This window comes from Anomaloglossus baeobatrachus, chromosome 6 (genome assembly GCF_048569485.1).
Source record: "Anomaloglossus baeobatrachus isolate aAnoBae1 chromosome 6, aAnoBae1.hap1, whole genome shotgun sequence".
Lineage (NCBI taxonomy): Eukaryota > Metazoa > Chordata > Amphibia > Anura > Aromobatidae > Anomaloglossus > Anomaloglossus baeobatrachus.
In genome coordinates, this window is record NC_134358.1 from 92,257,436 (window position 1) to 92,281,462 (window position 24,027).

The 24,027-nt window shown below is 53.1% G+C and overlaps 1 protein-coding gene across 1 annotated transcript in view; it reads left to right on the forward strand.

The window, feature by feature from the left end:
• LOC142317108 (cytochrome P450 2D17-like) overlaps positions 1-24,027 on the forward strand; it is a 137,568-nt gene that overhangs the window by 61,123 nt on the left and 52,418 nt on the right. The window contains exon 6 of the mRNA XM_075353107.1: positions 288-429. Coding sequence (XP_075209222.1) covers positions 288-429 — 142 coding nt within the window. The remainder of the gene's footprint in view (positions 1-287; positions 430-24,027) is intronic.

Consider the following 24,027-nt stretch of genomic DNA (forward strand, 5'->3'; position numbering starts at 1 on the left):
ACTCGAGCCTAGAACTGGAGAACCACGAACCGCGAACCGCGCTCAACTCTAGTCCTGATATCCTGCAATCTTATGATTGCCCTGCACCTTTCTGAGTTTTCTGAAAGCAGTTGATAGTGACACGCTGCACTTTACAATAACCACAATCCTCCAGGTCATTAACTGTACGAGGAAAGTAATGTTGTCTTGCTTTTTTTCCCCTTATTTGCAGCTTTATTTTGTAAGAAAGAGAAAGAGCTGTTATTTCTGAAGTCTCTTTATAATAACTATTGTTTCTGTGCTCCCAGAATAAGGACAGTCCGGCCAGCAGCTTCACTGAAGAGACTCTTCTCATGGTGATAGCGGATCTCTTTGTGGCTGGGACGGATACCACCTCTAACACTTTGCGGTGGTCTCTCCTGATGATGTTGCTTCATCCTCACATCCAGAGTAAGTGGTCAGTTTTCTTCATGTGTAATGTACCTCCAATGGTGATGAGATGTGTCTCCTGTCAGGAGTAGAGATGAGCGAACCGGCCGTGGTTCGGCTCGAGTTCGGTTCGTCGAACGGAGGTCCCGTTCGAGTTCAGTTCGTCGAACCGAACTCGGACCGCATAGGAAACAATGGCAGGCAATCACAAACACATAAAAACACCTAGAAAACACCCTCAAAGGTGTCCAAAAGGTGACAAACAACTCACAACACAAACACATGGGAAAGTGACAAGGACATATACTCATGCGAAAACAAAAGAGCAGGACAAGGAAAAAGTGGAGGAGACACAGATATGAGTATATGCAAGGAAACATCGATGCCATTACTGTGCAACTTGAGCCCTGCTCATTTTAGGCTTCCAATCTGGATAAATTGCCTGAGCTCGACACGTACGCCTTGGGGATCTTGTCGTGTCCTGCAGCCAGCGTTCTCTCGGAACCTGTCTTCAGTGCTGCTGGGGGTCTGCTGGCAGATAAGCACATGTGTCTGTCCACTGACAATGTGGACATGGCTCTCAGAGGACTTTTCTTCCCCTGGGTCAGTCAGGGGAGGCGAAAGGCACGCGTATTTTTGAGAGTGCTTCATGCAAAGCATCTCTTTCATTTTGAAAAGGGGGATCAACTGATGCCAGTCAAGTGGGGTGTGTGTGGCCCAAATAGTAGCAACGAGTAGTGATGAGCGAGGAGTAAAAAGCTCGGGTGCTCGAGGCTCAGGCAGAGCATCCCAAGATACTCGTGTACTCGGCCCGAGCACCGAGCCCAATGTTATCCTATGGGAGACCCGAGTATTTTTGTGAAATGACCCCCGGCAGCATGTAGAAACCCTAAAAATGGCACAAAAGTCTCAGAAGAGTGCTCAAATGACATGGCAACAGCATGGGGAAGATCCCTTGAAGCATTTATCACTCAAAAGTCACAGCTGTGAACAATTTTGTCCGCGTTTTACGCCATTTTTACGGACTCACCAGAAAACCTTCAAAAATGACACCAAAATGAATTTTCATGGTGGAAATGTTAAGGGCACATACCCAATAGTGAGATAGAGCTAATGTATGTTACTTTTTGAGATTAATACATGAAAGATTTTACGTAAAACATTGTGTTGCACTCCGATGTCCCTGAGAAGAGACGTACATAAAGGCCTCTGAGTCTAATGTGCCCATTTTGAGGAAGTGAGTCTTTGTAGTATTTTCCTTTGCCAGGGCAGTCCAAAATTGTGAGGTTCACCAATGCCCCTGCATACAGAGGTGCATGAGGGCCTGTAAACCTGAAGTGTCCATTGTCAGAAAGTGGGTGTATTATAGTATAGCCCTTAGGCAGGGCAGCCAAAAATTGGGAGGCTCCACGTTGTCCCTGGATAGAGACGTGCATGAGGGCCTCAAAACATTAAGTGTCCATTGTCAGGAAGTGGGTGTATTATAGTATAGCCCTTAGGCAGGGCAGCCAAAAATTGGGAGGCTCCACATTGTCCCTGGATAGAGACGTGCATGAGGGCCTCAAAACATTGTTCCCATTGCAAAGGAGTGGGTCTCCTGTCGTTGTAATGTCCATTCTGCAAAGAATGGGCGAAAAAATTTACCACTGGGGGTATACCTGAAACAAAGGCCTAACTATTGTAACGGTCATCATGGTGGCGCATGAGGAGAAGGAGGAGCAGTCCAGCGATTATCCAAAGTCCAGAAGTGTGTACCCATGGGTGAGTGGAGGTACATGGCAAATTCCCGTTACAAACTTTAAATTCCGCTCTCATTTGCTGGTGGTGTGGTGACGTCTGGCCCAATCCAACCCTTGTTCATCTTGATCAGAGTCAGCCTGTCAGCATTTTCAGTTGACAGGCGGGTGCGTTTATCTGTAATGATTCCACCTGCGGCACTAAAAACACGCTCTGACAAAACGCTAGCGGCAGGGCAGGCCAGGACTTCCAAGGCGTAGAGAGCCAATTCATGTCACGTGTCCACCTTGGATACCCAATAATTGTAAGGCACAGAGGAATGTCAGAGTACAGTTGTTCGATCTGCAAGGTACTCCTTGAGCATCTGGGCAAACTTAAGATTTCTTGTGGCACTACCCCGCACCTCAGGGGCTGTGGTACGTGAGGGGCTGAGAAAACTGTCCCACATCTTAAAGACTGTTCCCCTACCTCTGGCAGATTGGACTTGTGCCCCTCTCGGCTGTACGCCTTGGTTGTCCACTGATTCCTGACCTATGCCGCTAGCGTTTTGTGAGGGGAATGCTTTGCCTACTTCCGTGACTATGGCCTTCCGGAACTGCTGCATTTTGGTTGACCTCTCCGCCTTGGGAATAAGAGACATAAAGTTCTCCTTGTAGCGTGGGTCTAACAGTGTTACCAACCAGTAATGATTGTCGGCCAAGATGTTCTTAACGCGAGGGTCACGAGACAGGCAGCTTACCATAAAGTCAGCCATGTGCGCCAGACTCTTAACAGCCAGGACTTCAGTAGCCTGACCAACACGATGACTGAACATGCTGTCCTCCTCCTCCTCCTCCTCATCTACCCTGTCCTCTGGCCAGCCACGCTGAACCGAGGATATGACTGGTGTGCATGTCATATCCTCAATTTGGCCGGAGAGTTGCTCCATGTCTTCATCCTCCTCCTCGTCATAGTCCTCCACTGCACGTTGTGATGAGACGAGGCTGGGCTGTGTGTTATCACCCACACCCACTACTGTTTCTTGCTGCAACTCATCGCGCTCCGCCTGCAATGCATCATGTTTGGTTTTGAGCAGAGACCGTTTTAGAAGGCAGAGTAGCGGTATGGTGACGCTAATAATGGCGTCATCACCACTCACCATCTTGGTGGAGTCCTCAAAGTTTTGGAGGATGGTACATAGGTCGGACATCCATCTCCACTCCTCAGGTGTTATGTGTGGAGTTTGACCCATTTCCCGACGGCTTAGGTGATGCAGGTACTCAACAACTGCCCTCTTCTGCTCACATATCCTGACCAACATGTGCAGAGTTGAATTCCAACGCGTGGGGACATCACACACCAGTCTGTGAGCCGGAAGATGCAAACGGCGCTGAAAGCCGGCAAGGCCGGCTGAAGCAGTAGGTGACTTTCGAAAATGTGCAGACAGGCGGCGAACTTTTACCAGTAGATCAGACAGCTCTGGGTATGACTTTAGAAATCGCTGAACCACAAGGTTGAGCACATGGGCCACGCATGGAACATGTGTCAGCTGGCCTCGCCTCAAAGCCGCCACCAGGTTCCGGCCATTGTCACACACGACCTTTCCTGGCTTTAGGTTCAGAGTTGTGAGCCAGTGATCTGCCTGCTGTTTCAGAGCTGTCCACACCTCTTCTGGATTGTGGGGTTTGTCACCTATGCAGATTAGCTTCAGCACAGCCTGTTGCCGCTTCGCCGAGGCAGTGCTGCAGTGCTTCCAGCTTGGGACTGGTGTGGAGGGTAAAGTGGATGAGGATGCGCAGGAGGAGGAGGAGGAGGCTGAAGAGCATGACATTCCGGAGCTGTAGAGTGTGGGTGAAACCCTGACTGAGGTAGGGCCTGCAAACCTTGGTGTGGGAAGGACGTGTTCCGTCCCTCGCTCAGACTGGGTCCCAGCTTCCACAATATTAACCCAGTGTGCCGTCAGCGAGATGTAGCGGCCTTGCCCACAAGCACTTGTCCACGTGTCTGTGGTTAGGTGGACTTAGGGTGAAACAGCGTTGTTCAGGGCACGTGTGATGTTTTGTGACATGTGGTTATGCAACGCGGGGACGGCACACCGGGAGAAATAGTGGCGGCTGGGGACCGAGTAACGTGGGACAGCTGCCGCCATCAGGTCGCGGAATGCTTCTGTCTCCACCAGCCTAAAAGGCAACATTTCCAGCGCAAGCAGTCGTGAAATGTTAGCATTTAGAACTGTGGCATGTGGGGCGTTGGCAGTGTATTTGCGCCTGCGTTCAAAGGTTTGCTGAATGGATAACTGAACGCTGCGCTGGGACAAGGACATGCTTGATGATGGTGTTATTTCTGCGTAGGCAACTGCAGGTGCAGGACCGGAGGAGGCTTGTTCGCAGGCAGCATGGACAGGGGATTGGCTCGCATGCACAACCAGCGAAGACGTAGCAGTGACATCAGCAAGCACTGCTCCTCGACTCTGTTGTACTTCCCACAAAGTCGGGTGCTTGGCTGACATGTGCCTGATCATGCTGGTGGTGGTCAGGCTGCTAGTTTTGGTACCCCTGCTGATGCTGGCACGGCAGGTGTTGCAAATGGCCTTTTTAGAATCATCTGGAGCCAACTTAAAAAACTGCCAGACTCGGGAACACCTAACATTTGTACAGGCACCTTGTGTCGTGTTTTTGTTCCGGGGAACGGTTGCCTGACTTCTGCCTGGAGCCACCACCCTGCTTCTTACTGCCTGTTGGGATGCTACGCCTCCCTCCCCCCTGTGCACTGCTGTCCTCGCTCTGCATATCCTCCTGCCAGGTTGGGTCAGTTACTGGATCATCCACCACGTCGTCTTCCTCTTCCGCACCCTGCTCCTCCTCCTGACTTCCTGACAATTGTGTCTCATCATCGTCCACCCCTTGTTGAGACACGTTGCCAACTTCGTGAGAACGTGGCTGCTCAAATATTTGGGCATCTGTACATACGATCTCCTCATGACCCACTTCAACATGAGCTGGCGAGAGGCCAGAATGTGCGAATTGAAACGTGAACAGCTCTTCCGAGTGTCCAAGTGTGGGATCAGTAATGTCCGAGGACGTGTACTCAGCCTTGTGGTAGGAAGGAGGATCAGGTTCAGAAATGTGCGGTGCAGTATCACGGCTACTGACACTTGACCGTGTGGAAGACAGAGTGTTTGTGGTGGTGCCAATCTGACTGGAAGCATTATCTGCTATCCAACTAACAACCTGTTGACACTGGTCTTGGTTCAAGAGCGGTGTACTGCTGCGGTCCCCAAGAATTTGGGACAGGACGTGCGAGCGACTAGATGTGGCCCTTTGTTGTGGCGAAATTAGAGCTTGCCCACGACCTCGGCCTCTGCCTGCACCACCATCACGTCCACTTCCTTGTTCGTTGCCAACGCCCTTGCGCATTTTGCAATGCTGTGCTGACGTGTATTCACTAGACTTGTGCGTTATATCCAAGTTTGTGCAAATCGTGCACCTGTACGCTGCCACCGACAGGCACACACGTGCGGTTTTTAAATGCAAGAACGGACGCACTAAGAACCTAACAGGTTTTTAGGAGCAAAAATTACTGAGAAGTCTGACACTATCAGCCACTGCTGACTGACGTGTATTATACACTACACTTGTGCGTTATATAATAGTTTGTGAAAAACGCACACAAGTGCACCTTGTACGCTGCCACCGACAGGCACACACGTGCGGTTTTTAAATGCAAGCACGGACGCACTAAGAACCTAACAGGTTTTTAGGAGTGACAATTACTGAGAAGTCTGACACTATCTGGACTGTTTTAGACTGTGTACACCAGCCCCAGATATGATGAAGGCTGGTATACGGTCACCACTAGGAATGGCTATATACCCTTCCTGCCTGCCTGTATACTGCTACAATAGTCCTCACAAGGACTCTTCTGGTCACTAGCCTGTATTCCGACCTGGCTATACCCTGCCTGTATATAGCAACAATAGTCCTGAGAAGGACTCTGCTACTGTACTCTGACCTGGCTATTCCCTGCCTGCCTGTATACAACTTATTGTATGTCCTGAGAAGGACTTCTGGTCACACTGTTTGCAGCCCTGCTCCGGAAATAACTATAAAGGGCCACAAACCTTTCCCTGAAGCAGCAACCCTCTCCCTGCACTGACTGTCTGGATGGCTGTGAGCAGAGCACAGCGCGCCCGCCGGTATAAAGGCTCGGTCACGCTGTGCGGGCCGGCCAATCACTGCAATTCCACAACTAACAGGGCTGTGGCATTGCAGTGGTCTGCCAGTCAATCCCTGCATGAGGGCTGGCTCTCAAAAGAGCACCAACATGCAGGGATGAAGACCACGAGTACAGCACGAGTATCGCGAGATTACTCGGTCCCCGCCGAGTAGCCCGAGTACAGTGATACTCGTGTGAGTACCGAGTAGTAACAAGCATACTAGCTCATCACTAGCAACGAGGGAGACTGTGGTTGGAGTCCCCTCGCTTTTGAAAAAAGAACCAAGATGAACAAGTCATGGCTCTCAGAGGACTTTTCTTCCCCTGGGTCAGCCAGGGGAGGCGAAAGGCTTGCGTATTTTTAAGAGTGCTTCATGCAAAGCATCTCTTTCATTTTGAAATGGGGGATCAACTGATGCCAGTCAAGTGGGGTGTGTGTGGCCCAATTAGTGGCAACGAGGGAGACTGTGGTTGGAGTCCCCTCGCTGTTTTTTATATGATTTTCGAAGTGCATGACATGCCTAAGAGGTTTAGTTTCGGCATCTCAAACTTGTTAGCTACAGAAAGGCTGCCTTTACACCCTTTTGTCACCGAGGATTTTCGAGACCTTATGCCCATTGCAGTGCCCCAAGAGCCGATGGCCATTTGCCACTCCTTCTCCAAGAAAGGGGTGCCCACGCTACCACAGCAGGTCGCACACAACATCACTGCTTCCTTGAGAAACTCTGTGTGTGACAGGGTGCATTTCACCACAGACACTTGGAACAGTAAGCATGGACAGGGGCGTTACATGTCGCTGACTGGGCACTGGGTAACTATGGTGATAGATGGAGAAGTGTCTGCTGTACAAGTCTTTCCGTCCCCACGAGTTGTGTGTTTAAATCCTTTCTCTGTATGTACAAGTTCCTCCACTGCTTCTGCCTCATCAACCTCGTGTTGTTCCTGCACCTCAGCCCAAACCCTGTGTGGTCAGGCCACCCTTCCTTGTAACTGCGCCCAAGGAATCCCACACACCTCCTTATTATGCTGGCAGCAGAGCTCAAGGCCATCAGGCGGTCAAATGTTTACTTTGAAATGTAGGGGAAATGTGAGACACCGCTGAGGAATTGTGGACGGTTAGCTCTGTAGAGTGAGACCGAGTTTCATCAATGGTTGTCTTCACTCAACCAGCAGCCAGGGAATGCCGGGTGCGACAATGATGCTAAACAGTCTGCGGCCCTTCTTCAGGGCAATGTGACACACGTGCCTTGTATGGCTCACGAGTTGAATCCGAATCTCCAGCAATTTTTAAAACACTATCCCGGCCTACATGTCCTTCTGTCGAGGGCACGGTGTAATGCCTGCCTGGATGGACACACTCAGACGGGCTGTAAAGGATAGGCTAGAGGGAACCCAGTCACCAAGCAGCACCTCCAGAACCCGGAAACCCTTTAACCCCTATACAGGGAATAGGAATTACACAGGGTCCAAGGTGATCAATACCTGTGGAAGGCTGCAGTTCCAGAGAATAGTAGTCAGGCAGGGACAAAACATTAATTGAAGAAGAGGAACAGAATGGGAGGGACAGGACTTAATCAGAAAACAAGCAGAGGTGAAATGCAAATCGGCCAACGAGGTACCTAAACAGCAAGCAGGAAAAGTAGTCAGGTAACAAGCACACAAACTCATAAAACTAAACTGAGAGTAACAGTAACCAGAGGTTCATAGCTATGTATGGCAGTGGTCTTCAGACAGGATGGGCCTAAAAAAGGGTGTTGTGTCTTCCCATTGGTTGTAGCTGAATGATGGTACTTCATCTGTGAGATACCCACCACCTGCATTCAGCCTGTGGTTCTGCATCTGTCAAGGTAACGCATCCCAGTGAGTGAGCATAACCTGTGTCCACCTGCGCCACTGGCGTCGACTCCTCTCCCATCATCAGCACTATGCACGAAAGGAACACGTTGTCACCTTGCGACAGGAGTACAAATTGACGTAGTGGACTACAGTGGTGACTTAACAGCTGTCTGCGGCAATGATGCAAACATGGCAGCGTGCCTTCGTCAGGCCCATGTGACACACGTGACTTGTATGGCTCACGTGTTTAATCTGATTCTCCAGCAATTTTTAAAACAACATCCCGGCCTACATGGCCTTGTACAGTGGGAACGCTCACAATGTGCTCACTTCCATCGTTCGCACCCAGTAGCTCAACAACTTTCGTCGCTCCTGAAGTCTTTAGGTCTGGTGGTTAAACGCCTGAAATGCGATGTGCCGACATGCAGGAATTTGAATCTGCACATGTTGCAGCGTTTGTGGCAGCACCGCCGAACCCTGCTGCAATACGTTATGACATATAGCCTGGCCTAACTTGATCCAGAGGTGGTGCAGATCACGCTGCTGGAGTGGTGTCAGATCAAGGACCTCTGCACCCTTCTACACAGTTTACAAATGTCGACGAAGATGTTTAGCACTGGCAATGCCATTCTCAGCGTGACAATTCTGGTCATCTACATGATGGAGCACACTGTAAGCATTATTCGGAGTCAGGTGTTGGGACAAGAGGAAGGGGAGGAAGTACAAGAGGAGTTGTCGCGGGCGGGGAGGAGGGTGTCAGCACACTATGCTCACCCCTTCTGCTCGGGTCCGGCGGCTGCTGCTCAGTGGTGGCTCGAGCGGTGGGCCGGATCCCGGGGGTTTCTCGAGCGGCACTCCTCGCCCGTGAGTGAAAGGGGATTTGTTGGGTGTGGGGATGATTATTGTCCGTGACGCCACCCACGGTTGTGGTGATTTCACCACCGCTGCTCTATACGGGGATCCCGGTTATGGTGATGCGGAGCAGCCAGGTGTTGTGTTGCCCCTCCGTGGGTAGGGGTTGGTGATCCCGGGGCCCGGTGATGGTGAGGGAGGTGCAGGGCCTGGTGGGCGCAGGGACGCGGGGGCAGCGCTGTGCCTTGCGGCACTGTGGTACTCACTCAGCCTGAGACGTTGACACAGTTTTTACGGTAAACCAAACGGCTGGATAGACGGTCCCACGGACGGCTGCACTTGCTCTCCCAGTAGGTGACGGTGGTGTCCCTTTTCCTTGCACCTTGGTGTACTTGTTGGTTGCGATGGGTCTCCACCGGTAACCCGCTCCCCGGCTTCAAGCTGGACCGGGGGAGCTCTACTCTTTGCCCGCAGGCGCTGGCCCTAAGAAACTGGTGCCTTGGCGGTGGCGGTGTCTCTTCTATACTGGCTGGGCTGTTGCCTTCAATCGGGACTTGGTTGTTGGGGGATCTACGTCCCCTTCACTGACGGATTCGGCAAATTATGGCGACTCCAAGCCTTGCCGGGGTCCGAGAGGCCCCTGCCCTGGTGCTGACTGTCCTTCGGAACACTGCTCCAGACCGCCGGGCACACAGCCTACGGGGTCCTTCCAGGAACTTCCAAACGGTCCCCCTCCAGACAGTCACCGCCGTTGCTGACCTTGCTGACCTGGTCCTACACACAGCTGGACCCTTCAGGCTTTCTTTCTTTCCTGTCACCTCACTTGCTTTCCTCCTTTACCACTTTTCTACTTCCTTCTGCTTTCACTACTTGTTTACTCCTCCACTTAGCTCCTCAATCATGCTCCTCCCTGAGCTGACTGCACTCGAGCCCTGCCTGGGCTAATCTGCCTGGTTTCTCCCGCCTCCAGAGCTGTGTCCTCCTCGGTGGGTGGAGCCAACCGCCTGGCCCACCCCCTGGTGTGAATCATCAGCCTCTGGAGGAAGGCAACAAGGATTTTTGGTTAGCTTAGATGTTCCTACCTGGGATGTAGGGTGTGGTGGTGTGTGACCTGTGTCCCCTGGCTTGCCCAGGGCGACACAGAGTCATATGCGGAAGGGATAACAAGATCTGCGAGGTCCAGATGGTCAGCGGCAGTCATGGTGGGGGAGAGGAATGAACAAGGGCGCATAATATCAGCAAAAATTGTTGAGGAAGGTGCAGGAGCCCATGAAGAAATGGAGGACGAACTGGCGATGGGCATGGAAGACTCAGCAGATGAGTGACAGCTTGCTCACATTTTGGTTGTGCGAGGTTGGGGGGAGAGGGCAGAGGAAGGAGGCACGATTCTCACCTCTCCGCCACCAACACACCAAGGACTTGGTCCTCCTGGATGCACAAGACACATGAGCGCCTTCTTGCTGCACTACCTACAACATGACCCTCGGATTGTACGAATTCGAAGTAATGCTAACTACTGGGTTGCCACACTGTTAGATCCCCGGTACAAGACAAAATTTGGCAAAATAATTCCTGCCATAGAAAGGGACGCACGTATACAGGAGTATCTGCAGAAGGTGGTACGCAATCTTAGATCTGCTTTTCCAGTAAACACCAGTGCTGCACAGAGTGAATCTCAACGCTTTGTCATGGATAGGAGGAAATGGTCTTTTACTTGTCCACATCTGAGGGACCGAGGGCTGGCTGCTGTGCTGAGATGGCATTGAGTACGGTGTCCCTGCAGAGTTGCACTTTTGGTCATATACCAAATGAGTTGAAAAAGGACAAATGCTGGTGGAAAGGGGAACAGGTGTGTTGGAAAGGGGAAAAAAGTTTTTTTGTCCGTGGGTTTGGTGGTTAAGCAAAAGTAACATTTGATGAAGAAACACCATCTGTTACGGTGGGACTGGCAGATTTGGATAAGGTGGTATATACTATGTTACCGCTATATAACGAAAATTAATAAGAAAAGAAAGAGAAAGGTATATATCCCCATCAGCAGTCCGTGTCCACCGTGCTCCCAGATGGAAAAGGAGAGGTTGGCAACTGGAAGGTTAGGTAGAGGATAGAGATCTGTGTGGCTATGAAACTAATAGTAGCCTGAACCGAGTTAGACCACTCGGATCTGGAGACTTGGAGCCCTGTTAGCGTCACAGGGTCCACACGCCCACCCAGCCCAGGAACTCCCTGTTAACATCACAGGGGCCATTGAGTACGCTGACCGTGTGCATTGGGGCCACACCTGTGGACAGCAGGCGCATCCGCAGCAGCAGGCCTGTTAATGCCACTGGGCTGCACAAGCAGGACTGGTAGGACAGGAGCAGGTCTTAACCGTTCTGCGTTACCAACTGTGGTGGCGGCCTGCATCGACGCCCTATCCCTGCCTACCTCTGGCCTAAAGCTGCAATGGGTTCAACACATGGAGGTGTGCTCTTTCGGAGCATAATAGAAGACTGCGCACCTCCTTGTTGGCTCCAGCCCGTTTTATAACCTGGGTCCGCCCCAAACCAGGGTGGACCACAATGCACCTCCTGGAGACAAAAGCAGAGTGACACGTCATGAGTGGCATAACTAGCGTCCTATTTGGAACCGCAACTTCAATAATGACCTCATGGCTGCCACGACACAAACACCTCACCAGTCATCGTCTGACCATCAATAATGAGGTGACAAGTCATAGGGGCGGGCCTCTGCAAGCCATTTGGGAGTGGCCTGGCCACATCGTCAGGACACCTGATGCCCTGTGGTCTATATGGGCCCCCCACATCAGGGGCAGGGCCAAAGAGTTCATTACCGGACCTAGTCTCTGATGCAGTAAGTGCCTGAGCATGTTCAGTAGCATGAAATACAGTCTCTGTAAAAAGACTATCAGCTTTAGCATGGTGTCTAGGCACAACACAGGACTTAGACCCGGCACGGAATGCAAGTACCTGTGCAAAGAGGCTTTTCGCACTAAGTGTGGGAGCATGCGCTGTATCCCGAAATGAAGACTTAGCCTCAGGAATGGCACAGTAAGGCTGAGCATACTCACTAGGCGAAACACTGTAGTTAGGCTGCGGCTGGGGTAAATCGGCACACGCATGCGCACTAGCTGCCTCTCCACACTTAGACGTGGAGGAGAAATTGCTCTTCGGGTGTGGACTTGGAGATGCTGTCTATGCACAGAAGGAAAAGCTAAAGGTGTGTGTTACAGCAAGGAGCCACCGCGGAAACACTTCGTTCAATTGTGAGGGGAGTCATTTTGGAGTTTGGTGAGGAGTACCGTAACGCCAGTGAGCAGCATCCTGTGCCACAGACCAACATTCTTACGGTGCTGTCTATACTGCTTACCGTGAGAGGAGCGTAAAGTCTGTATTTCTGGCAACTGGACATCACAGTACCCGGGTAGGGTAGGCTGTGCCCAGACAATAATGCGGGCACGCAACACTTTGTTTTATTAGCAAAACACATATCTGTTCTGGGTAGGCCGACTATATAGGCAATAAGACTTGCTGCCTCTGCACTGTCAAATTGTCACGTACAGTTTAAATCATAGAGGGACAGCGACACATGTTTGCATTGACTGTTGCTTTTCAAGATTTCCATGACTGTGTTGCAGAGCTGTGTGGTTTGCATTCACACTGTTATCATCTGCCTTATCTGTGAGGTTTCAGCTAACAAGGGTATTCGGGGGGGTAATGTGTTTTGTCTATGTTTAGGTAGATAACTGGGAAGCTCTTGTGATGCGCCACTGGTAAGTCGTGTTCGCACACACACACACACACACACACACACACACACACACACACATGCACAAACACACAATTACTGCTACGCAGAGGGATTAGCAGGTAGTAGGCAACAGAATAGATTGTTCAATTATTTAAATTGTATGCATGGTTCTTATTGTTTGTTTTGGTAAAGTTAAACAATCATTTATCAACCCAACTGCCTAGAGTCCTTTTCCTGTTGCCTGGTTTTGCTGCATACTGGGGAGCCCACCCTGTACACGACTTAAAATGAAGCATAAGTCTCAATGTGAATTTCCCTGTGCTACAATGCGGCCTAGCGTGCCTGTGCAACCACCGCCTGCCCCATCAAGTGCATCTGCATGCTCTTCATCCTCTGTGACTGTGGGGACAGCAGTCTCACATGGTTTTTCACACTGAACTTTGACCCCTTTACACGCAACAGGGAGTGTGATTGGCAGGTCATCACTTGTTTTGGAAGTGGAAACAGATGGTATTGTTGAGCTGTCAGACATCGAGAAAAACAAGATTGGATGCAGGCTACATTATATCCACATGTGTCGCCCTGGGCAAGCCAGGGGACACAGGTCACACACCACCACACCCTACATCCCAGCTAGGAACACCACAGCTAACCAGAAATCCTTGTTGCCTTCCTCCAGAGGCTGATGATTCACACCAGGGGGTGGGCCAGGCGGTTGGCTCCGCCCACCAAGGAGGACACAGCTCTGGAGGCGGGAGAAACCAGGCAGATTAGCCCAGGCAGGGCATGAGTGGAGTTGAAGTCTAGCTAAGGGCTAGAGAGGAGTTGAGTTTAGGAGGAGGAAGTGGAAGGAGTGGAGGAGTAGTCCAGACAGGGCAAAAGTAAACAGCTAAGTGAAAGTGAAGGAAAAAAAGTGGAAAGGAGGAAAGCAAGTGAGGTGACAAGAAGGAAGGAAAGCCTGAAGGGTCCAGCTTTGTGTAGGGCCAGATCAGCAAGGTCAGCAACGGCGGTGACTGTCTGGAGGGGGGACCGTTTGGAAGTTCCTGGAAGGACCCCATAGGCTGTGTGCCCGGCGGTCTGGAGCAGTGTTCCGAAGGACAGTCAGCACCAGGGCAGGGGCCTCTCGGACCCCGGCAAGGCTAGGAGTCGCCAAATTTGCCGAATCCGTCAGTGACGGGGACGCAGATCCCCCAACGACCAAGTCCCGATTGAAGGCAACAGCTCAACCGTTACAGGGGAGACACCGCCACCGCCAGGGCACCAGTTTCCCCAGGGCCAGCGCCTGCGGGCAAAGAGTAGAGCTCCCCAGGTCCAGCTTGAAGCCGGGGAGCGGGTTACCGGTGGGGACCCATCGCAACCAACAAGTACACCAAGGTGCAAGGAAAAGGGACATCACCGTCACCTACTGGGAGAGCAAGTGCAGCCGTCCGTGGGACCGTCTATCCAGCCGTTTGGTTTACCGTAAAAACTGTGTCACGTCTCAGGCTGAGTGAGTACCACAGTGCCGCAAGGCACAGCGCTGCCCCCGCGTCCCTGCGCCTACCAGGCCCTGCACCTCCATCCCCATCACCGGGCCCCGGGATCACCAACCCCTACCCACGGAGGGGCAACACAACACCTGGCTGCTCCGCATCACCATCCCCGGGAGCCCCGTATAGAGCAGCGGTGGTGAAATCACCACAACCGTGGGTGGCGTCACGGACAATAATCATCCCCTCACCCAACAACCCCCTTTCACTCACGGGCGAGGAGTGTCGCTCGAGAAACCCCCGGGATCCGGCCCACCGCTCGAGCCACCACAGAGCAGCAGCCGCCGGACCCAAGCAGAAGGGGGTGAGCGTAGTGTGCTGACACCCTCCTCCCCACCCGCGACAACTTGGCGTCACGAACAGGATCTTACCGCTCTGCCGTCTGGTAGAGGTGCGCCTTGTTACCGCCGGAGGCATCCGGCAGAAAAATTTCAGAAGCCGCCATCTTTGGCGCGAAAAGTTCCCGCTCGAGCGTCTTCTCGAGCAGTAGAGGCGCGAAGGCCAAAACTCCGCCCCGAGAGAGGAGGGGCCGGAAAGAGCTAAGGGGGACGGAAACAAGATGTCTGCGCCCGACGGAGCCGCTGGAGGAGCGGTGGTCGCAGCCGCAGCGGCACCCGCGGATGGGAATGGGCCTGCCCAGGTCCCGGCCGTACCGGCGGGAGGTGCCGCGGCCCCCGCGCTTGCTCAGGTCATGCCGTTTTCCTTGCCCTATGCGCCCGGAGCTGCCTGGCTACCGCAGTATGACAGAAAACCGGATGCCCTACAGGCTTTCCGGAAAAAGCTTAACCCGTTGCTAGAGTTGTACCCCCTGACTGATAAGCAACGTGCAGCGATAGTGCTAGGCCAGTTAACCGGTGCGGCGGAGCAGGAAGCGGAGACCTGGGCCGAGGGGGACCGGCTCTCTGTAGCCACCATCTTTGAGAAGCTACAGACTGCCTTCGAGACCCGGACTGAAGCTGAGCTGAGGATGCAGTTTTACCAGTGCCGGCAACGAGCTGGGGATAGCATTCGGGACTATGCTCTACGTCTGCAGACCGCCCTCCGCACGCTGAAGCGGGTGAACTCTATTAATGAGGCGGATAGCAACAAGATGTTAGTGGAGCAATTTGCGCAGGGGATGAGGTCCCCTGAGGATCGTAAACAACTCCGGCTGTGGGCCCTGGAACACCCTGATGTGGACTTTGCTGTGTTAAAGGAGCGGGCTATCAAAGCACTACAGCCCCCAGCTGCTGAAGTTCTGGAACCCGTCCCGTGGCCCGTCGAGACAGCTCCCGTGGTGGCGGCCTCAGCCAAACCAACCTCTTTAATACCTGCAGCCCCGAGCAGCACAGTAGAAGAGCTGGCAGCCCAGGTCCGTCGCATGGACGGAGACCTTGCCAAAATCCTGGCTGCACTGCAACCTCTGACCAGATCTCAGCCTCCAGCGCAGATACAGCTTGCTGACAGTCCCGAAGATGTTCCCTGGATGCAGCGGAGAAGTGCTAACAACCCGCGGAGCAGACCTCCAATCTGCTACAAGTGCCGTAAGCTGGGCCATTACTACCGACAGTGCCCGTTAAACGAGCAACCCCTGGGGCCCCGGGCCAATCCTCAGGAGTAGAACATCGTGGCCCCCCGGACTGGCGAGACCGATATATCGGGGCCCGCCCTATCATCCCCGTGGCTGTGGACGGCATACCAGTGATGGCTCTCTTGGACACTGGATCACAGGTAACTACCATACCGTACACGTTGTATCAGCGGTATTGGGCCATAGACGAGCTGGCGCCTCCAGACAATAGTATAACTTTGATTGCCGCTAATGGACTTCCATTGACCCAGGTGGGGTATAAACAAGTGGCTATGACAGTGGGGCAAGCTGAACTGCAACACCAGGGTATGATTGTGATCATGAATGAACCCAGTGATCATAACCCGAAAATAGTGCTGGGAACCAATGTGATGGAACACTGCATGGCTGATGTGTTGACCCTATTGCAACAGCTAGCCGCCACCGCGGCGGGGAGCCAGCAGAGGGCTGTGCAGCGTGAGATCCGCGCCCTGATGTACCGCCAGCATGTAAGCTCAACAGGAGGGGAGATTGGTGGAGTGAGAGTGATGGATGTTGCTCCATTGACTGTGCCCCCTAGGAGTGAGATGATGATCTGGTGTAGGGCAGCAGTAGGGCCTCAGGGGCGTGACTACCCTGCGATGATGGAGCCCATGCCTTCCGAGCACTGGCCCACTGTAATGGCCGCCCGAGGGGTGGTGGATGTGAAGAAAGGGAGAGTGCCCGTGAGGGTGCTGAACTGTGGGGAGGAAGAAGTCAGGCTCCCCCGGTATGCCACCATTGCCAAGCTGCTCACCCTGGATCCTCACACTATCCATGAAGCTAGTCCATCCACACTCCCACCTACCACCAGCACTTCCCCACCCCAGGGGGACACAAAGGAGTGGCACCAACAGCTACATGTAGGCACTGATGATACCCCCCCACATCACAGGGCAGGGGTACACAGGGTGGTGCAGGAGTACGAACAGGTTTTCAGTAAGCACCCCCTAGACTTTGGGCAGATCAAGGGGGTCCAACACCACATTCCCACAGGTGTACATCCCCCTATCAAAGAGAGGTATAGACCTATTCCCCCTGCACATTACCAGTGTGCCAAAGATATGTTGAGGAATATGAAGGAGGCAGGGGTTATTCGGGACAGCTGTAGTCCCTGGGCCGCTCCGTTGGTACTGGTCAAGAAGAAGGATGGTACCATGCGGATGTGTGTGGACTACCGGAAGATCAACCAGATAACCCATAAAGATGCCTATCCATTACCTCGTATTGAAGAGTCTTTGGCTGCACTGAGAACTGCAAACTACTTCTCGACCCTTGACCTCACCAGCGGATACTGGCAAGTGGCCGTGGCCCCAGAGGACCGGGAGAAGACCGCCTTCACCACCCCGATGGGGCTCTGTGAATTCAATAGCATGCCGTTTGGGCTGTGCAACCCCCGGGACCTTCCAACGGTTGATGGAGTGCTGTCTGGGACATTTAAACTTCGAGACCGTCCTGCTGTATTTGGATGATGTGATTGTTTATTCCCAGACGTATGAAGCCCATCTGGAGCACCTGGCCGAGGTGTTCGCGTCCCTTGCCAAGTACGGGATGAAGTTGAAGCCCTCAAAATGCCACCTGCTGAAACCCAGAGTGCAGTATCTAGGGCATGTGGTGAGTGCGGATGGTGTCGCCCCCAACCCTGAGAAGATTACTGCCATCCAGAGCTGGCCGAGACCAACTACAGTGAGGGAAGTAAGGCAGTTTCTGGGTCTGGTGGGGTACTATCGGCGCTTCATAAAGGGGTACACGAAGATGGCTGCCCCCATGCAAGATCTCCTCGTGGGACAAACCAAAGGTGGTAGACCCATTGGAGCCCCACTGTCGTGGGAGGACAAGCATGAGGAGTCCTTTTGCCAGTTGAAGGCGGCCTTGACCGGAGAAGAGGTCCTGGCGTACCCTGACTATGGGCGCCCGTTCATCCTCCACATCCCAGGTCCAGGATGGAAAGGAGAAGGTGATTGCTCGAGCTATTGGTGTTGGTGTGGGCTATCACGGAACGGTTCCGCCACTACTTGGCGGCAGCAACATTCACCGCGTTTACGGACAACAATCCGCTGACTCACCTGAACACGGCCAAGTTGGGCGCGCTGGAGCAGCGATGGGTAGCCCGGCTAGCCAACTATGATTTCACCATAAAGTACCGAGCTGGTCGTGTCAACATAAATGCTGATGCACTCTCCCGGATGCCCCATTTGTCAGAAGAGGGGTGCGAGGATGACGACCTCGAGGAGATCGAGTTGCCTGCGTTTCACCAGCCGCCTCCTGAGAGGGTACAAGTATGTCAGCAAAGGGTGGATCTGGACCCGCGGCCCAGTCAAGAGTGGCAGGACGCCCAGGACCAAGCGCCGGCTTTCCGCCTTGTCAAGACTCTGGTGGAACAAGGTGCTATGGGAATAGACCCTGCCGCTCCGGCCGAAGCCCAACGCTTGTGGAAAGAACGGAAACTGCTTTACCTACACCAAGGGAGGCTGTACCGTGAGTTGATCAACCCGAAAACCCATGAGAAAATATGCCAGTTGGTCGTTCCTCAAGCTGATGTCGCTACTGTCCTGCGGGCATACCATGATGGTGCTGGCCACTTCGGGTGGAAGAAGCTGGAGATGCTGTTAAGGGAGCGGTTCTATTGGAGTGGGATGCGTGAATCGGTGGAAGCCTGGTGCCGAGAGTGCGGTCCTTGTACGCTGAGGAGAAAGGACGAGACTAGCCAGAGGGCACCGTTACATCCCATAGTCACCCATCAGCCGCTGGAGCTGGTCGCCCTAGACCATGTCAAGCTCACCCCTAGCCGAAGTGCATACACCTACGCATTGACCATGGTAGACCACTACTCAAGATTTATGGTGGTAGTCCCCGTTAAGGACCTGACTGGTCGAACCGCTGCTCGAGCGTTCCAGGCTTATTTTTGCCGACCCCATGGGTACCCCGAGAAGGTGCTGACTGACCAAGGCCCGGCTTTTGAAGCAGAGTAGTGATGAGCGAGTACTAAAAAGCTCGGGTGCTCGAGGCTCGGGCCGAGCATCCCAAGATACTCGTGTACTCGGCCCAAGCACCGAGCCCAAATGTTATCCTATGGGAGACCCGAGTATTTTTGTGAAATGACCACCGGCAGCATGTAGAAACCCTAAAAATGGCACAAAAGTCTCAGAAGAGTGCTCAAATGACATGGCAACAGCATGGGGAAGACCCCTTGAAGCATTTATCACTCAAAAGTCACAGCTGTGAACAATTTTGTCCGCGTTTTACGCCATTTTTACGGACTCACCAGAAAACTTTCCAAAATGACACCAAAATGAATTTTCATGGCGGAAATGTTAAGGGCACATACCCAATAGTGAGATAGAGCTAATGTATGTTACTTTTTGAGATTAATACATGAAAGATTTTACGTAAAACATTGTGTGGCACTCCGATGTCCCTGAGAAGAGACGTACATAAAGGCCTCTGAGTCTAATGTGCCCATTTTGAGGAAGTGAGTCTTTGCAGTATTTTCCTTTGCCAGGGCAGTCCAAAATTGGGAGGTTCACCAATGCCCCTGCATACAGACGTGCATGAGGGCCTGTAAACCTGAAGTGCCCATTGTCAGGAAGTGGGTGTATTATAGTATAGCCCTTAGGAAGGGCAGCCAAAAATTGGGAGGCTCCACGTTGTCCCTGGATAGAGACGTGCATGATGGCCTGTAAACCTGAAGTGCCCATTGTCAGGAAGTGGGTGTATTATAGTATAGCCCTTAGGCAGGGCAGCCAAAAATTGGGAGGCTCCACATTGTCCCTGGATAGAGACGTGCATGAGGGCCTGTAAACCTGAAGTGCCCATTGTAAGGAAGTGGGTCTATTGTAGTATAGCCCTTTGGCAGGGCAGCCAAAAATTGGGAGGCTCCACGTTGTCCCTGGATAGAGACGTGCATGAGGGCCTGTAAACCTGAAGTGCCTTTTGTAAGGAAGTGGGTCTATTGTAGTATAGCCCTTAGGCAGGGCAGCCAAAAATTGGGAGGCTCCACGTTGTCCCTGGATAGAGACGTGCATGAGGGCCTGTAAACCTGAAGTGCCCATTGTAAGGAAGTGGGTCTATTGTAGTATAGCCCTTTGGCAGGGCAGCCAAAAATTGGGAGGCTCCACGTTGTCCCTGGATAGAGACGTGCATGAGGGCCTGTAAACCTGAAGTGCCTATTGTAAGGAAGTGGGTCTATTGTAGTATAGCCCTTTGGCATGGCAGCCAAAAATTGGGAGGCTCCACATTGTCCCTGGATAGAGACATGTTAGGTTCTTAGTGCCTCCGTGCTTGCATTTAAAAACCGCACGTGTGTGCCTGTTGGTGGCAGCTTTCCGCTGCACTTGTGTGCGTTTTGCAAAAACTTGGATATAACGCACAAGTCTAGTGAATACACATCAGCACAGCATTGCAAAATGCGCAAGGGCGTTGTCAACGAACAAGGAAGTGGACGTGATGGTGGTGCAGGCAGAGACCGAGGTCGTGTGCAAGCTCTAATTTCGCCACAACAAAGGGCCACATCTACTCGCTCGCACGTCCTGTCCCAAATTCTTGGGGACCGCAGCAGTACACCGCTCTTGAACCAAGACCAGTGTCAACAGGTTGTTAGTTGGATAGCGGATAATGCTTCCAGTCAGATTGGCACCACCACAAACACTCTGTCTTCCACACAGTCAAGTGTCAGTAGCCGTGATACTGCACCGCACATTTCAGAACCTGATCCTCCTTCCTACCACCAGGCCGAGTACACGTCCACGGACATTACTGATCCCACACTTGAGCTGTTCGTTCACGTTTCCATTCACAAATTCTGGCCTCTCGCCAGCTCCTGTTGAAGTGGGCCATGACGAGATTGTATGTACAGATGCCCAAATATTTGAGCAGCCACGTTCTCACGAAGTTGGCAACGTGTCTCAACAAGGGGTGGACAATGATGAGACACAATTGTCAGGAAGTCAGGAGGAGGAGCAGGGTGCGGAAGAGGAAGACGACGTGGTGGATGATCCAGTAACTGACCCAACCTGGCAGGAGGCTATGCAGAGCGAGGACAGCAGTGCACAGGGGGAGGGAGGCGTAGCATCCCAACATGCAGTAAGAAGCAGGGTGGTGGCCCCAGGCAGACGTCAGGCAACTGTTCCCCGGAACAACACGATACAAGGTGCCTGTACAAATGTTAGGTCTTCCCGAGTCTGGCAGTTTTTTAAGTTGGCTCCAGATGATTCTAAAAAGGCCATTTGCAACACCTGCCGTGCCAGCATCAGCAGGGGTACCAAAACTAGCAGCCTGACCACCACCAGCATGATCAGGCACATGTCAGCCAAGCACCCGACTTTGTGGGATGTACAACAGAGTCGAGGAGCAGTGCTTGCTGATGTCACTGCTACGTCTTCGCTTGTTGTGCATGCGAGCCAATCCCCTGTCCATGCTGCCCGCGAACAAGCCTCCTCCGGCCCTGCACCTGCAGTTGCCCACGCAGAAATAACACCATCATCAAGCACGTCCTTGTCCCAGCGCAGCGTTCAGTTATCCATTCAGCAAACCTTTGAACGCAGGTGCAAATACACTGCCAACGCCCCACATGCCACACTTCTAAATGCTAACATTTCGCGACTGCTTGCGCTGGAAATGTTGCCTTTTAGGCTGGTTGAGACAGAAGCATTCCGCGACCTGATGGTGGCAGCTGTCCCACATTACTCGGTCCCCAGCCGCCACTATTTCTCCCGGTGTGCCGTCCCCGCATTGCATAACCACGTGTCACAAAACATCACACGTGCCCTGAACAACGCTGTTTCAGCCAAAGTCCACCTAACCACAGACACGTGGACAAGTGCATGTGGGCAAGGCCGCTACATCTCGTTGACGTCACACTAGGTTAATATTGTGGAAGCTGGGACCCAGTCTGAGCGAGGGACGGAACACGTCCTTCACACACCAAGTTTTGCAGGCCCTACCTCAGTCAGGGTTTCACCCACACTCTACAGCTCCGGAATGTCATGCTCCTCAGCCTCCTCCTCCTCCTGCGCATCCTCATCCACTTTACCCTACACACCAGTCCCAAGCTGGAAGTGTCGCGGGCGGAGGAGGGGACGCTGTGCTCTCCCACTGCTCGGGTCCGGCTGCCGCTGCTCTACGGCTGCTGCTGCTCGGTGGCTCGAGCGATGGCCGGATCCCGGGGACTCGAGCGGCGCTCATCGCCCGTGAGTGAAAAGGGGTCGTTTGGGTTTTGGGGATATTGTCCGTGACGCCACCCACGGTTGTGGTGATTGTGTGGACACCACCGCTGCTCTGGACGGGGATCCCGGGAGCCTGTGACAGGGAGCAGCTTTGTTGTTATTTCTCCCCTCCGTGGGTAGGGGGGTTGGTTGTCCCAGGGCCCGGTGATGGGGTAGAGATGGATGACAGGCGGGTTGCGGGGCCTGATGAGGTGCAGGGTCGCAGGGGCAGCGCTGTGCCGCACGGCACGGAGGTACTCACTCAGCCCAATGATGATGACACAGTTCACTGTAAAACAAGTGGCTGGATGGATGGGTCCCTCGGACGGCTGCGGTTGTTCCTCCCTGCAGGTTAGTGATGACTGTCTCTCCCTGCACCTAAGTTCAGTGTTGGTAGTGATGGTTTCCCACCGGTAACCCGCTCCCCGACCTGGAAATGGGCCGGAGGAGCCCCTTTTGCCCACAGGCGCTGGCCCTGGGAGACGGTTGCCCTTGGCGGTGGCGGTGTCTCCCCTTCACGGTTGGACGGTTGCCTTCTATCGTGACTTGGCTGTTTGGAAACCCTGAGGTCCCCTTCACTAACGGATTTGGCAAATTCACGGCGACACCAAGCCTTGCCGGGATCCGAAAGGCCCCTGCCAATGGTGCTGGCTTCTCTTTGTATACCGGTCCGGTACGGCCGGGTCACCACCCGTCCACGGTCCTTACGGCAGACTCCAATTGGCCTCCACTGCAGACGGTCACCACATCCTGCCAACCTTGCTGTCCTGTCCGGGCCACACACCCGGACCAACTTCAGGCTCTTTGCTGTCACTTTTCTCCTCTCTACTACTTTCCTCCTTCCACTTCCTTAGCTTAACTCTCACTGCCTGTGTTTTCCCTCCTCCTTGGTGGGTGGAGACCAACCACCTGGCTCCACCCCCTGGTGTGGACAACAGCCCCTGGGGAAGGCAATAAGGATTTTGTGTTTTGACTATGATATGCCTGCAGGGAGTGTGGGGTGTGTAAGTGTTGTGCTCTGTGGCCCCTGGCTTGTCCAGGGCGACACAGAAGCACTGCAGCACTGCCTCGGCGAAGCGGCAACAGGCTGTGCTGAAGCTAATCTGCATAGGTGAGAAACCCTACAATGCAGAAGAGGTGTGGACAGCTCTGAAACAGCAGGCAGATCACTGGCTCACACCTCTGAACCTAAAGCCAGGAAAGGTCGTGTGTGACAATGGCCGGAACCTGGTGGCGGCTTTGAGGCGAGGCCAGCTGACACATGTTCCATGCGTGGCCCATGTGCTCAACCTCGTGGTTCAGCGGTTTCTAAAGTCATACCCAGAGCTGTCTGATCTGCTGGTAAACGTTCGCCGCCTGTCTGCACATTTTCGAAAGTCACCTACTGCTTCAGCCGGCCTTGCCGGCTTTCAGCGCCATTTGCATCTTCCGGCTCACAGACTGGTGTGTGATGTCCCCACGCGTTGGAATTAAACTCTGCACATGTTGGTCAGGATATGTGAGCAGAAGAGGGCAGTTGTTGAGTACCTGCATCACCTAAGCCGTCGGGAAATGGGTCAAACTCCACACATAACACCTGAGGAGTGGAGATGGATGTCCGACCTATGTACCATCCGCCAAAACTTTGAGGACTCCACCAAGATGGTGAGCGGCGATGACGACATTATTAGCGTCACCATACCGCTTCTCTGCCTTCTAAAATGGTCTCTGCTCAAAAAACAACCATGATGCATTGCAGGCGGAGCGCGATGAGTTTGAGCAAGAAACAGTAGTGGGTTTGGGTGATAACACACAGCCCAGCCTCGTCTCATCACAACGTGCAGTGGAGGACTATGACGAGGAGGAGGATGAAGACATGTAGCAACTCTCTGGCCAAATTGAGGATATGACATGCAGTCATATCCTCGGTTCAGCGTGGCTGGCCAGAGGA